The sequence below is a fragment of the Apiospora aurea genome (genome assembly GCF_038362705.1).
Source record: "Apiospora aurea strain CBS 24483 chromosome Unknown utg000008l_segment0_segment0, whole genome shotgun sequence".
NCBI lineage: Eukaryota > Fungi > Ascomycota > Sordariomycetes > Amphisphaeriales > Apiosporaceae > Apiospora > Apiospora aurea.
The window spans coordinates 1,247,191-1,261,235 of record NW_027117395.1 but is presented as its reverse complement, the minus strand read 5'-3'; the positions used below and the strand labels follow the sequence as shown (position 1 = coordinate 1,261,235).

At 54.4% G+C, this 14,045-nt stretch overlaps 8 protein-coding genes across 8 annotated transcripts; 4 read left to right on the top strand and 4 right to left on the bottom strand.

The window, feature by feature from the left end:
* Positions 1-583: 583 nt before the first annotated feature.
* Positions 584-1,548, bottom strand: PG986_011886 (uncharacterized protein; the record flags this gene model as incomplete). Its single annotated transcript, XM_066848108.1, has 3 exons — positions 584-1,241; positions 1,293-1,373; positions 1,478-1,548. The coding sequence occupies 3 exons, from the start codon at positions 1,546-1,548 to the stop codon at positions 584-586; spliced, it is 810 nt and encodes a 269-aa protein (XP_066694804.1).
* Positions 1,549-2,445: 897 nt separating this feature from the next.
* PG986_011885 (uncharacterized protein) lies at positions 2,446-3,474 on the top strand (the record flags this gene model as incomplete). The annotated part of the gene is made up of 2 exons (XM_066848107.1): positions 2,446-3,128; positions 3,186-3,474. 2 exons carry the CDS (start codon positions 2,446-2,448, stop codon positions 3,472-3,474), a joined length of 972 nt encoding a protein of 323 aa, XP_066694803.1.
* A 230-nt stretch (positions 3,475-3,704) lies between these two features.
* Positions 3,705-4,863, bottom strand: PG986_011884 (fructose bisphosphatase protein; the record flags this gene model as incomplete). Its single annotated transcript, XM_066848106.1, has 3 exons — positions 3,705-3,835; positions 3,891-4,675; positions 4,739-4,863. 3 exons carry the CDS (start codon positions 4,861-4,863, stop codon positions 3,705-3,707), a joined length of 1,041 nt encoding a protein of 346 aa, XP_066694802.1.
* Positions 4,864-5,247: 384 nt separating this feature from the next.
* PG986_011883 (uncharacterized protein) lies at positions 5,248-5,880 on the bottom strand (the record flags this gene model as incomplete). The annotated part of the gene is made up of 2 exons (XM_066848105.1): positions 5,248-5,755; positions 5,819-5,880. The coding sequence occupies 2 exons, from the start codon at positions 5,878-5,880 to the stop codon at positions 5,248-5,250; spliced, it is 570 nt and encodes a 189-aa protein (XP_066694801.1).
* A 370-nt stretch (positions 5,881-6,250) lies between these two features.
* On the top strand, positions 6,251-6,734 carry PG986_011882 (uncharacterized protein; the record flags this gene model as incomplete). Its single annotated transcript, XM_066848104.1, has 4 exons — positions 6,251-6,258; positions 6,329-6,366; positions 6,445-6,555; positions 6,622-6,734. 4 exons carry the CDS (start codon positions 6,251-6,253, stop codon positions 6,732-6,734), a joined length of 270 nt encoding a protein of 89 aa, XP_066694800.1.
* A 1,123-nt stretch (positions 6,735-7,857) lies between these two features.
* Positions 7,858-9,936, bottom strand: PG986_011881 (serine carboxypeptidase; the record flags this gene model as incomplete). The annotated part of the gene is made up of 1 exon (XM_066848103.1): positions 7,858-9,936. The coding sequence occupies one exon, from the start codon at positions 9,934-9,936 to the stop codon at positions 7,858-7,860; it is 2,079 nt and encodes a 692-aa protein (XP_066694799.1).
* Positions 9,937-10,607: 671 nt separating this feature from the next.
* Positions 10,608-12,363, top strand: PG986_011880 (uncharacterized protein; the record flags this gene model as incomplete). The annotated part of the gene is made up of 3 exons (XM_066848102.1): positions 10,608-11,042; positions 11,166-11,886; positions 11,939-12,363. The coding sequence occupies 3 exons, from the start codon at positions 10,608-10,610 to the stop codon at positions 12,361-12,363; spliced, it is 1,581 nt and encodes a 526-aa protein (XP_066694798.1).
* Positions 12,364-13,083: 720 nt separating this feature from the next.
* On the top strand, positions 13,084-13,721 carry PG986_011879 (uncharacterized protein; the record flags this gene model as incomplete). The annotated part of the gene is made up of 3 exons (XM_066848101.1): positions 13,084-13,306; positions 13,363-13,622; positions 13,701-13,721. 3 exons carry the CDS (start codon positions 13,084-13,086, stop codon positions 13,719-13,721), a joined length of 504 nt encoding a protein of 167 aa, XP_066694797.1.
* Between the last annotated feature and the right edge of the window lie 324 nt (positions 13,722-14,045).

The following is a 14,045-nucleotide window of genomic DNA, read 5'->3' as shown; positions in this document are numbered from 1 at the left end:
GTCAATCGCTGACAAGCAATGGTTTTCACAACTGCCTCCCAAGTTCCAAGCCCGGTTGATATTGCACGAAATTAGGACCAAGCGCTCTGGACCGAGGTGGATGCTATCTACAAGCTCCGGGTCCATATAGATGGCCACCGCAGCAGTGAATGTAACTTGAACCTCGCAACGCGTTTGTGCGTTTCGTGTCCCCTAAAATTTGCAATTCGCAAGTTTTTGTGCTCGACCTCCTTGGAATGACAACTGGTTGGCTCCATTACCGCTCTTTAAGGTGCAGACCCGCCGTTCAGATTGGCCAGAATAAGGATAGAAGAGATTCATACTCGAATAATTATCATATGGACAGGACATCGGATGATTCCTAGCTAATCATGGGTATCGAGTATGTTACATGCAGGTATGTACAGTAGGTAATGATGTGCATATTACTGCGATGGGAGCAAACCAGGTCCCTTCAGGCACCACTTTCTTTCTTCAGAAAATGTAACGTTTCTCGGCTCGAGAAACATCCATTCGCACGAGCCTAGAACTATTGAATCCAGGTTGTATCATAATGTCCTAAAGCCCAGTCCCTCAAGATGGCTCAGCGCCCCTTGTTCATAGACTGTGTCAACGCCAACCTTTTGGAGAACGGACTGAGGCTCCGTTCACGCGGCTGCGAGCGAGGTGCTGGATCCCTTGATCGACCAGCACCTTGCCGATCAGACATATAATCCTCAGCTCGAGGTCCATCTCTACGCCTGGGCGGATCTGCATTGCGCGACATTTGTGATGGTGGGGATCGCGACCGAAACCCTCTCTTTCCTGCAGGCGACCGAGATCTGTCCGACCGTGGAGATGGCCGTGATGGCCGTCCTCTTGCCGGCCCACCGCGCCGACTGGATTGCTCAGCCGAACGCTTCTCGTGAGATCCCGAGCCTCTTCCTATGGGACTAAGGCTCCCTTCATCGGAGCGCGAATCGCGGGAGTAGCTTCTTTGTCGCGGTCGCCTTTGGTCCGGGGTAGCTGACCGACTAGGAGCAACTCTTCTCACAGGCGACGGGCTACGTGACAGATCCCTTGCTGGGCTTGGAGAGCGTGAGCGACCCGTGGAAATTGTGGAAACACTGTCGTACGAAGCTGATCGTCTTCGTTTCGATGTCTCACCCCGTTCCGAGCCCTCGCCGTCGTCGCGCTCCAGCTCTCGCTTCCTTGCCCTCTCAGCCTCCAGTTTGGCAAGCTGCTGATCGGCTACTCCTTGTCTGATAGGAAATTAGCATTATGAAACCAACGTAAGATAACATATGACTCACTTGCTCTCAAGAGCCGGTGGCGTTGCTTCCGTCAACTTTGGCACTAACTTCGGGTTGAAGAGTTGTTGAGTACGAGAAGGCCTGGAAATATAAGGCCGTTCCTGTGCGGCAGCCTTGCACTCATATGAATAGTGCCGTGTGCGTGTGTCAGCCTTTTTGAAAGCCGGCAAAGGGGTTGACTTGACTTATCTCGTTTAAGGCATTTTTGGCACTGGACGTTAGCAGGTGTTGCTTTCGAAGGACCGCGCCGCCACATTTTCGTCGATTGTGACTGTCACAGTGTGAATTCCTGGGGAAATCGGGGTGCTCTGGAATACAAAGTATCGTAAGAGACTGAAGCACCGATGAAAATGAGTGCAATGACGCTGATGTTGATGCAATAGTGCTGCGTTGGATTCACTAGGTGATGGCTGGCTGGAAAGACGAATGCAAACGTTTTGGGCGTAAGTGGCTTTCGCGTTCAATTGGGGCGGTGTGTCTCTAAAGCCACAGCGCTTGCCCCTGCGGTTTTGCCGGCTTTCATATCAAAGCCGTCTAAAACGGGATGTAATGGTACGTAACGTCCAGCATAATCATCTACCAGGAACAAAGGCTGGCTATAGAATTTGTTGGCAGCTGCTGGATTACAACATCCCGGGCACAGATATTGGATCTTTCGAGAACATGTGATCACTCATATAAGATGCTCAGGATTTGCAGGTGAACAAGGTTGATATGCATAGACCCACCACCAAGTAAACTCCGTTTCTGCCACATTTACAAAATCAGCGACGACATGGACAGGCATCAATACTAGGGGCTTTTCTTGGTTCTCATGGCGTCCAACCAGCTCGTCACTTTGACGCCATCCGGGGGCACCTTGGTTGGAGAGTATCGTGAGCAGTAAGAAAGTAGACAAAGACGAGCTGCCCCGCTAGGCCAAAGACGGCGTCAAGACCGTCTTCGAGCCTCCCTCCTTTGCACCTCCCGCTTATGCACCTACGTAATGGCGTCACCACTTTGTGTTTGAAACTCAAGCTCCGTGGTGTGATTTGTATCTTTAAGTAGGATCCTCTTTCCCGCCGGATATTTCCATTCCACATCCAATGAGTTTTGATAACCCAATACCTAAGTAGTCACGACTGCTGAAGTCAAGATCCCCTAGATATACGAAATGGGTCTCCTTCAGACATTCCTGCATATAACCAACTTCCGCAGTCCGTTTCTGCGGACTCTGGCACCGAGCGCCGCGGCCGCCTTTGCAATTCAAACGGCATTCGCGATCCCATCCATCGCGGCGCAGTCGGAACGCTTCTACGATGCCTCGGGCGCCCTGACGTTCCTGTCTGTGACGCTCCTCAGTCTGTACCTGCCCAGCCTACGCGCAAAGTCTGCCGGCGCCGCCGTAAAGCTGCCCAGCTTGCTGTCGCCGTTTCTGAAGTCGGTCGGCGCTGGCGCCGGAAGTCTCAATTGGCGACAGGTTGCGCTGAGCGGTGCCGTCGCGTTCTGGTCTATCCGATTGGGCTCATTCCTCTTCGACCGGGTCATGAAAGAGGGCAAGGATTCTCGATTCGATGAGATCAAGAAGTCGCCCTCCAAGTTTGCGGTGGCCTGGATGGGCCAGGCCACCTGGGTCACGCTCTGCCTTATGCCCGTTATCGCCATCAACGCTATCCCGCCTGCCGTGTTCGCCTCTATGCCTGCCGTAAAGCTCACTGACGCGATCGGAATGGCGCTGTACATCGGCGGACTCGCCTTCGAGGTCATTGCCGATCGCCAGAAGAGCCAGTGGATGCATGAGAAGAGAACCAAGCAGCATGACGAGCATTTCATGACGCGAGGCTTGTGGAGCAAAAGGTAAGCCTACATGTGTGTTGCTGAACCTGAAAACAAACAACTGACTGAGCTTGACAGTCAATATCCCAACTACTTTGGCGAATGCACACTTTGGACAGGTATTGCGACAGCGGCTGCTGGCGTGCTTGTCACCAGCCCAGTCCAGGTCGGACTTGGGTTCCCGGGAGGTGTAGGGGGGAAGATCCTTGCACTCCTCCTTTCCTATGTTAGTCCAAGCTTCGTGAGCTTTTTGCTGCTGAAGGTCACGGGCATCCCATTGAGTGAGAAGTACGACAAGCGATACGGGGATCGAAAGGACTACCAAGACTGGAAGAAGAATACCCCCAAATTCTTCCCTAGACTGTAAGGTGTAGAAGGTCAGCGAGAACTTCTGCACTATCACATGTCACGGGTGATAATAAAGCATACGCTGTGGTTTGCATTTCATAGGCTCGTAAATTACAACTTATGTAGTTACCTAGCGTACTGGTTCGTTGCAGGCAAAGCATAGCCAAGCACTCATTCCCAATTTTGCGCCATCAAGGCCAGCTCACAGCGCAGTAACCATACAATCCATCGCAAAATCCCAGACATTAATTACTTGTGGAAGGCCTTGACCTTCTCCACTTCATCGTAACTGCCCATAAAGATACCAGACTTGTCATGAATGTGCTCTGGCACAACGTCCATCATCCGTTCCATCTTGCTGTTTACCGCAAGACCGCCAGCTGTGAAAGCATTGTTAGCGCCTTTCATTTCACGTAAGATTTATGAGGTGCTTACCATTCTCGAACACCATGGCCATGGGTGCGCACTCATACAGAATTCGCAGTTTACCCTTCGGGCTCTTCTTGTCCGCCGGGTAGGCGAAGATACCTCCGTATAGCAGCGTTCGGTACGCATCAGCAACCATGGAACCGATGTAACGAGCGCTATACGGCTTTTCGTCGCCCTTGGGGAACTTCAGGGACTCGAAGTAGTTCTTGGTAGACTCTTCCCAGTACATCGCGTTACCCTCGTTGGTGGAGTAGATGGCACGGCTCTTGGGGATCCTCATGTCGGGGTGAGTCAAGATGAACTCGCCGAAGTTGTTGTCGAGGGTGAAACCGTTCACGCCGCCGCCCTTCATGGTGATGACCAATTGCGCCGAAGCACCGTACATGGTGAAACCAGCGGCGACCAGCTCAGAGCCAGGCTTCAGGATGTCTTCCTTGGTGCCTGTCGAGCCCTCCGCGAGCTTGTGGACACCGAAGATGGTGCCTACTGAGACACCAGCATCCAAGTTGGAGCTACCGTCGATCGGGTCACACGCCACGGCGTACCGCGCGTTTTGATGCTGGTCCTTGAAGTATATCACCTCCTCTTCCTCCTCGGACACGAGCAGGGCGCACTTGCCCGAAGACCGCATGGCAGCAATGAACAAGTCATTGCCTATCACGTCGAGCTTCTTCTGGTCGTCACCCGTCGCATTGGAATGTCCAGCCAGACCAGTCAGGTTTACTAACGTAGCTCGACGAATGTAATGCGAAATAGACTTGAACGAGAATTGGAGGGCGTGGCAAAGCAGGCTGTTGAGTTACATATGTCAGTGGTCACGCTTTCGGAACCAGTGGTTGGTTTACAACACCTACGTGAAATCTCCTGTGGCCTCCTTGACCTTGGCCTGCTCTTCCGTCAGGAATCGAGTCAAGGTCACGATGTCTGTGTTGACAGAAGCCTGCTCTGCGGGGGGCATCTCGCCGTTTGATGAGGCCATATTGTTGTTTGCTTGGGTTGCAAAGGCTGTGTGTGCGTGTGTGTGCTGTTACTCAATGGCTTGTGAACCGAGCTTATAGGCGAAGATAGGTAAGGGGGTATATGGGCGCGGGGGGCAGATGATCGGAAAAGGATTGAAAAGGTTGTAAGAGTTGACGAGAGTTCCAAGTAGGCAGGCAGGTTACGACGGAATGGCAAGCAGTAATAAGTGCAGGAGGAAGGCAATGGGGATCTACTGAAGCTCCATTTGTGTGACGAAAGAGCTACTTAAGTCTGTGCCTGGATGGGGATCTACCGAGGGGCAGATGTGGGTTATATTGATGGATGACATGAAAGAGCAGCAACAGCCAGCGCCGCCCGTCATGCCTCCCCCACTCCCCGCCTTTTACCAGGCTTTCACTAGAGTTATCGCTCGCTCCTCGGCACAGCGATCTGCAAATAGGAGGGCTAGAAGGGCTAGAAGGGCTAGAAGGGCTAGCAGGAGATGAGACTGTTCTTCATCCCGAGAAAGCCAATCTGGCGCCCGCGGAGCCTGAGCACTGGACTCTGGAGGCGTGTACACCAATGGGGAAATGGGCTGCGCCGGCGCCCAAAGAAGATTTCCCGGGTCACGATGGTTGGGAAGTTCCTTTACGCCCGTCCCTTGAGCCGAGACGGGAGTTGTCGGCCCAGTACGGCTACGAGCTAAGATTAAAACCCAGGTCGTGTGAGCTCCTGGGCTGGCAAGCCATTGGCAATAAATTGGCTTGTGCTCCATGTGGTCCAAGGCCTCTGTAATGAGCTTTTGCGACTTTTGCCCCCTAACGCCTAACGACGAAGTGTTGTAGTCATTCTGGACACGGCGCAACTCGACGCACGAAATAGCTGCTGCTACCAGGTACCCAAGGCCACGACTGCAAGAAGATATGGGTATTCAATGATGCAAATGTGGGAATTGCTCGATTGCAAAGGCTTACCCGATGAGCTGTGCCAGCCTTTGGTCCCCGCCAATGACGCTTCTCCTGTCTCCAACTCGCATAGCGCCACGCTGGAGCAAGCATCTCCAGTTGGAGAAGGCTCCATTGGCCCTGACAGAGCCGGAGGCTTTTAGACAAGCCCAAACTTGCGAAAGTCGGAGATAGGCACAGACCAAGCGGGGCACTTTTCCAACCACCGGCAGGTACTGCCCGCCTCAGCCACAAGATAGGTACCTCCAAAGCTCGACCCCACCTTTTTAAAAGGCTTGGTCGGCATCACGGTTAAGTGTTGTTCCGACTTTGTGACCGCCGTCGCCCACCAAACGCGGTACGGCCCATTGAAAAGTTGATTTTTCTGCATCGTAACCTTCTTGACAGCTTCTCTTTCCTACCAACAACCTGCGAGCTGTGCCTGTTCGGCTCGCAGCAAACATGAAATCGTGAGTATTTTCTCTTCCTCCGACACTCCCTCCCCATCACATTGATGACAAGTTGTAAACCGCAAACTAGAGTCTTTGACCTTAATTGGAATGAAACTGTTTTTACACGTCAGTCTGAGACGACAGACCACGCACTCTCGAGTAAAGCGCAACATTGCCATATTCAACTTGCTAACTGGTTAACAGAAACTCCGCAATGGACAAGACCTGAATACTGGGTTGCTGTCGCAGTTCGTAGCATGTTCTGCGCGCATGCGCGCAGTGTTGTCTTCGCCAAGATTGACCTGGACTTGAATGGTATGTTACGCATTTTACTTTCCCTACACACATTTTGATGATGAACAACTTCTGTGCTTTGCACAGCTGGAAATTACCGTCTGATTACCATTGACGATAAAACATGGCTGTTACTGATCTACCCTCCCACCTACCACTACTGTTGCTCAACTGGTCAAGTTCCTTCGGCTAACATGTAATAAAGTCCAGGTCACCTCCCCAATCAAGGGTATGTCTAAGCTTGCTTTATTGCAACCTCTCCTACGTTTCGTATGATGAAGCGGCACTGGGCTCCGAATCACTTTCGCATGAGACGATACGCCATTTTGCGGCAGGCCTAGAAAACCTCGCCCACTGATCCGAAACCACAAACATCCGTGTGAAAGAACAAACAGTTGAAGGCTCTTCTGACTCTTCAATCTGCAGTATGCGTAAAATATGTTGGCACGCGTTCTACAATATGGCATGATGTGTTCTTGAACGCAACCTGTACAGCCATATCCAGGGTAAGTCGACTTTTATTTCTTTTTCTTCGTACCAAACCTTCTCGTGATGATACCCTAGATGACGAGTCTTATCCGGGTTTCCGATGCAGACAACCTCTTTTTTAATACCATTCATGCCTAACTGAATCAGAAGACGTCTCAATTCATTGTTGTACCCAAAACGTCTTAAGCATGTACTGACCTTTTTCGAAGCTTCTCTAGGTCCAATGGTAAGCTTCACTGTCTTGTATTCAACCACTTCCCATATGATGAATCGACTCGACAAATGACAAGCATATGTCTTAGCCTCACGGCGTTGAAGAGTCTAGTCTTCCTGATCCCAATCTCATGCTCTTCAAAGCTTGCTTCTATGGTCTGGACAGCAACTGACAGTCGCTGTAGCCAAGTCATTTGGTGTTCCATCTTCAGGGTTACTCCTCACAGCACCACAACAGGTAAGATTCTTCTACCCTTTCCCCATCACCTTATTAAATGATGATCCAATATTCACGACGGTCAACATAGCCCTCTGGGTTTTGATGATAACGCCTGTGACAAGGCATATGTATCTGATACATTGACACTTATCATAATTTGCTGCAATCATTTGAAACCCACATTCTAACGGTTTCTCCTAGGTATTCCATCAGCACCAACCATGCCCTATGGCTGGTCCTTGACGACTCCTGTACTAGGTAAGTCACGTAGACATACTGTACCACCGTCCCAGAGGGCGCTCGTGGATACACACATCTTGCCTAGATGTTGGAGATAAAGATATATCAATTCAATAACACATTTATCAAACTGCTACCATCGAAGTTACTAGTATTTACTCCTACAAAATCCGTAATATCGCCATCAGTACCGCCCCTGCTATAATCGTAAGCCTTGGTTTCACGTCCCTGCCCGCTGCACTTTGCGGCGTGGTTGTTGCAGTGAAAAGACCTGTCAATGGCGCTGTAGGCGATGTGCTACTAGCTGTCGTACGAGACGCCGAACTACTTGCGGCTTCTCCCGTCACCAGCGCCCCATCGATAATGGCCACCTTCTCCTTGACCGAGTCGAAGCTCCCAAGGACCTTCTGCTCCGCCTCGTCGCATGTCCCGGGGATATTCCTGACCCAGCAGGTGTGCGTGGGGCTCGGCGGGAGCTCCAGCGAGCTCGTCGCGTTCGCCGGGCCCGTCGTGTCGTATGTGGCGAGGTCGACGGGCTGGCCGTCCGAGAGCGACTTGCCGAGGATGATGCGGGCGAAGACCTGGAAGGCCGTCTCGGGCTGGTAGGCGGGGACGAAGTGGCCGGCCTGGTAGATGCGGCTGAAGGAGAGGTTGCCGAGCTGGCGGACGACGCCGCCGATGTAGGAGTCGTTGACGACGATGGGGGCGTAGCCGGCGTCGGCGAACGAGTTCGCGTTGTCGTTATTGTTGTTGTTGTTATAGGCGGGAGATGTGGCCGCGGCCGCGACGGCGAGCGAGACGGCCTCGCCGCCGTACCAGTTGCAGATGTAGTCGCGGTCGCCGTAGACGAAGCCGATGCGGATGCCGCGGTCGAGCAGGGCGGCGAGCTGGGGGACGAGGGACTGGCGCTCGTAGTCGCTGGTGGCGCGGAAGGCGGCGACGACCCGGGGGTTCGTCTCGGTGTAGTTGAGGGCGGCGCCGAGGGCGGCCTGGGCCGGGGCCGTGTTGAGGTACGCGAGGTAGCGCTGCGAGGGCGGGAAGGAGGAGTCCGGCAGGGTCGCCGCGATGTCGTAGACGCTGCGGCCCGAGTCGGCGTAGGGGAGCATCACCTGGTCGGTGCAGGTCGTGTAGGCGCGGCTGCAGAGGTCGTTGACGGAGGCGACGGCGCCCGTGTTGGCGGGGTCGCCCACGGTGACGGCGGTGCGGCATTGCCTGATGAGGTCGCGGCAGCCGCCGGGGACGTAGAAGCTCGCGTTGGCCATCTGGGCGCGGACTGGACTCAGGGCTTGGAAGCCGTAGGAGTTGCTGTTGGCCATGACGGGGTAGTAGGGGGCTTGGATCAAGTCGTCCACGCAGCCATTGACAATGCCCAGCGAGGTAAGGTGTATATCCAATGCTGCCGCCGTGGTATTCGACGCGGTTCCATTGGTGAGCAGCTCGTCGTTCATCTCTTCCCATTTCGAAGCAAACACAGGCCCGTATTTGCCACCGTAACTCTCGGCGAACAGATTGACGCCTACGGAGCTGGTGTTAGGCGGATTGAAATGGGGAAATGTCGCAAGGAAGCCTTGCAGCATGTGCCACACGGCTACAGCAGCTGTCTCGGTCGTGTTGGCCGTATGATTCGAGTTCATCGAGCTGAAGGTCCCATTGAGGAACAGACCGGGCGGACGTGTATCCGGCCGAGCCTCGGGCGGGATGCGGATCTCGTTGGTAAGCAGATCGAGGGACCCGTTGGTGGGCGCGTCGTACGAGAAGCCGACCTGGTTGGGCTGGTCGATGAAGAGCATGTTGGAGGCGCGGTCCCAGCCCCATTCCCTCGCCACGGTCGCGAACATGTCCTGGCCGCGGGCGTCAGCGCCGGCGTCGACGACCTCGCACGGTCCCACCTCGGCGAAGAAGCCGAACATGGAGGACGACCCGGGCCCGCCGTTCAGCCATACCGTCAGCGCCGAGGTGGGCTCGCGCGCGCCGACAAACCAGAAGAAGGTGTTGGTGGCATATCCGTCGCCCGGGGATGTCACGTTCACCCAGCCCGTATACTGCTCCTGCGTCTCGAAGGCGGTCGTGCAGGCGTCATGGGGGATCTTGTAGCTGATGGTGATGTCGGGGTCGAGCGGGGAGACAATAGTGGTCAAGTTGGCAGCGATATTGGGGAATTGGGCTAGCGTGCCGGTTGCGGCAAGGGCGAGAGCAATGGTAGCGTGGGTGAGGCCATGGTAAAGGGAGTGATATCTCATGATCGCCTACACGGTCTGCATTGTGGCCGCGGCGAAAGTTGGCTACCGCGGAGGGGCTAGCGATGGGCGGGATAGCTGGTCACGAGTGCGATCAAGAAAACAAACGTGTGCAAAATGCGCGTGAAGAACAACGCCGACGTGTTGGTTTCAACTGAGCTATATCATCCGCGCTGGTGATGTTGTGGGCTATGTATGTTGATTGTTGAGGTCAGCGAAGACGTCCAAAGTCTGCGATTGGGTTTCAATGGATTCGGAGCTGTTGTGCCGCAGAACTTTGTTGACATTTTCGGCAGATGATGCAGCGACGGACGACCTGCAGGAGGTAACATAAACATAAAGTATCGAGCATAACTTCCCAAGCCAAGCGATCAAATGCAAGTCATGGTCCTCAACAGCCCATTCATCATTAGTATCATTCTACACCTTTGATAATTGAATTTCAACTCAGGGTCTCGTCTGTCGAACTACATACTATATTATATCCTGTAAATTGCAAAAGGCTACTTTGGCGCCATGGCTGGTCTAATAACTGCTGGTGCAGTGCGGCTGAAAAGGCGACGGCAAGGTCTGTCTGTAACGAGATTAGTATCTCGAGAAGAAAAAGTAACACCATCCACCAAGTCCACTACTAATAATTGTGTCTCTGTTGAATATCTCAAACTATTCACACGATGTCGGACTCGAATTCAGGCACTACAGCAACCGACATCATCACGTACATTGGCGTGCCCCTCGCCGTTCTCGGTGTGCTGCCGATATTGTACAACACCATCGCCACGCTTGCCGCCCTCTCCAAGATCAAGCGCATGCTCCGCCACAGCCGGCTGACGGCCCTCACCCGCAGCGACGTCGTGAACCGCGTCATCGAGGTCGAGCTGCCGCGCTATGCGGTGACGCCCTGGGACCGGTTCAGCCAGCGGTCCGAATACTGGCAGCTGTCGAGGCAGCCCAGCCAGATCCCGGGAGGGTCCTGGACCACCTTCAACTGGAAGACGAACACCATCGGGATCAAGACGCAGCGCGTCGAGTACGCCGACCAGCTCCGCCAGCCCCAGGTCGAGGTCGCTTTCGACCAGCTCGTCTCGTACCTGCTCGATCTGGGCGCGGTGCCGGACCCTCACGGCTGGAGGCTGCTCCGATCGACTGGGCTGTGGACACCGGCTGGCTGCGCGCTCATGACGGCGAGGGGCGGGCAAAAGGCGCTGAGCCTTGCGCCATTGGATGACTAGGATGGTCATCTGTCGCTTGCCGTGAACTGGTTGCCTTCCTGGACTACCCGCCACTTCTCATCGTTGCCTCCGTACTGGGTGAGTCTACCACCGCCGCCGAAGAAGACGGAAGCTCCAGAGTTTGCCGAAGCTTCCACGTCCCAAGATGCCCCAGAGACTGCTGAGGATAAGGAGCCAGTGAAGAAGGATGCCGGTAGCGTATACAGCCAAGAGTCAATGGACTCTATCCGGAAGCAGGGAGAAGACCATGCTGCCAAACCCATCACCTGCCAGATCTCAGTCGAGGGCCTCACGACGGCCATCAGCCAAGAAGCAGATCTTCTGCGTTCCAACAGCAGCCTGCACAGTCTCTTCATCGGACACCTGCGTGTCCGCCGGGACAAGCAGGACGGCATGTGGTTCGCCAGCGCCTGCACCGCCTACGGAACGACGAGCCAGACGATGCTCTGGAACTACAGGATCCCCGACGAGACCCTCGCCTTTGCGCGCCGGGACACCGTGCCCTGCGGCGTCCTCGTTCTGCTCGGCGTCATGGACGACGCGGAAACGCCCGAGTGGTCCACAAAGCACAACACGATCGAGGAGCAGCACGAGCAGTTCGTCAGACACAACACGGAGCAACAACTCGCGTTGCGGGCTGAAATGCAGATGGCCCCCGCGGACCGGCAACGCGCTGCAGCGGAGAGGATGCAGCGGGAAAACATACAGAGAATGCAGGACAGTAAGTGCACATGGCCCCGTAATCCCGGACTTTCAACAGCTAAAATATGAAGTGCGCGACAAGATGCGTCTGGATAGGCAACGCCAGGAAGCCAGAGAGTCTGAAGCCCTACAGAGCCCCAAATGGGACACCAAGTTGATCGCGGACCACAACCTGCGCTGGCTGAAATCGCGTCGCGTGCTAGATGACTCCCTAAGCTTGAAGGATGCCGCCGGTACTCTCCTCCATCGCATGGTCCTCGACGGCCAGTTCACATCGTCGATATGCGGCATGCTGGATCTGTGGAAGGCCTGGGCGGACAACGGCGGCATGAGGAAGTCGGATTACACTGCCTTGAGGAATGACCAAGAGACCTTTGCCCAGGCAAGCTTGCTCGTCGCCATGATCAAGGATGCTACCACGGCCGCACTCGAGGGGTCGTTGTCTGTGGAACTACAGGAGTGCATGAGGATGTGGAGGACGGTTCGCCTGGGTTGATAATAACCGTTCTGCTCGAACCATTTCCTATCTTTACCCATTTACTAGGCGAATACTGACATTTTAACCCATTGAACTGATGTAAACGCTGCAAGTGGCTGGCATCGAAAGCATAGATGTGGTCGTAGCTACATAGTCTCAAGCTTGCCTCCAGCCCCCATCTCGGGCAAAGCCGTTCGTGACCGCGTGACGAGCAAGTATACCCAATCGACCGGCCAACTTACTCATGCACCCGGATCTCTGGCCGACATCTTCATAGGAGAGCCACGCCGAGGCATCGCTGGGCTGGGGTTCGTGCTACATCATTACCCGGAATGAGGTATAAATCTGCACCCCCCTGCATAGGCCAAGGAAGGCCATGCAAGATCGGCAGCTAATTGACGAGGTACCCCATCCTCTGCCACCTTTCTCCGCATCCTCACCACCACCGCCAATGGCCCGACCCCCTCCACTGCAACCCTGAATCAAGATCTATCGCAGAGTCCACAACTGGCATCTGCTGCGGGACGAGGTGTGGGATCCGGCTACCGGGTATTTGCTCGGTACACGATAGCGGTAACGAGACTCAAGAAGACTGTCTGCTCCAATACTTGCATTGATATATAAAGTCACATGGTTTTCTCGTACCTGAAGTTGCTGATTTGTAGAGTAGCCGTAGAGAGATTTGTACGCTCCCTTGCATCTAGAAAGATTTAGTAAGCATCCATACATAACATCAAGATGCGCAGCTTCTTCGCCCCTCTCCTCGCCGCCTTCGCCCCTCTCCTCGACGCCTTCGCCACGAACGTGGCCGCCGCCGCCGGCCCGACACCGCCGGGCTTCGAGTTCCTCTACACGGTCAACGCGACCCTCTCGCCCGGCATCCAAATCGGCCCCGGTCCGCAGGGCGACCGCCAGGCCGTCCCCATCATCGGCGGCGAGTTCCACGGCCCCAAGCTGAACGGTAAAATCTCTCCCTCCCCTCTCTCGGACTGACCGCTAAGACCACATACCACACAGGCAAAGTCCTTAACCTCGGCGCCGACTGGGGCCTGACGGACCAGTACGGCACCTTCCACCCGGACACGCGCTACCACTTCCAGACGGACGACGGCGCTAACATCTTCATCCGCACCAGCGGGCCCGCGCAAAAGGACGGCACCATCCACCTGCACTGCCTCCTCGAGACCGGCCACCCGGACTACTACTGGCTCAACAACGTCGTCGCCGTCGGCATATTGAACGGCGGGTCCGGATACGTCGTCATCGACGTCTGGCAGGTACGATACGTCCTCGGCGGGGCAGAGAGAAAGAAAAACCAATTGTCCGATGAACTAACCATTGCCTGATATCTACAGTTGACTTCACCTGCTAAATAAGGTACTTGAGGTATTAATGTCTAAAGCTGATATGGGTGGAAGAGAAACTCGGCACGGGTGACCAAAAGCCAGATGGCCGTATATACTTACGTTATGCACTATTCAAGCCTGCTAACGAACGTGCACTGTCCTAAGCTCGATTGGCTTATGGGGAGTATGGCAATTGGTACTTGGAATAATAAATATATATATATGTAAATTGCCCGCTCAACATCTAGTCTTTATATTGATTATTACACGCTGAAAGGGAGTCATCGTATCGTTCATGGGGCTATCCAGCATATACATTCCATCTTCATCAACCCCCGCAAACACTCATCTACC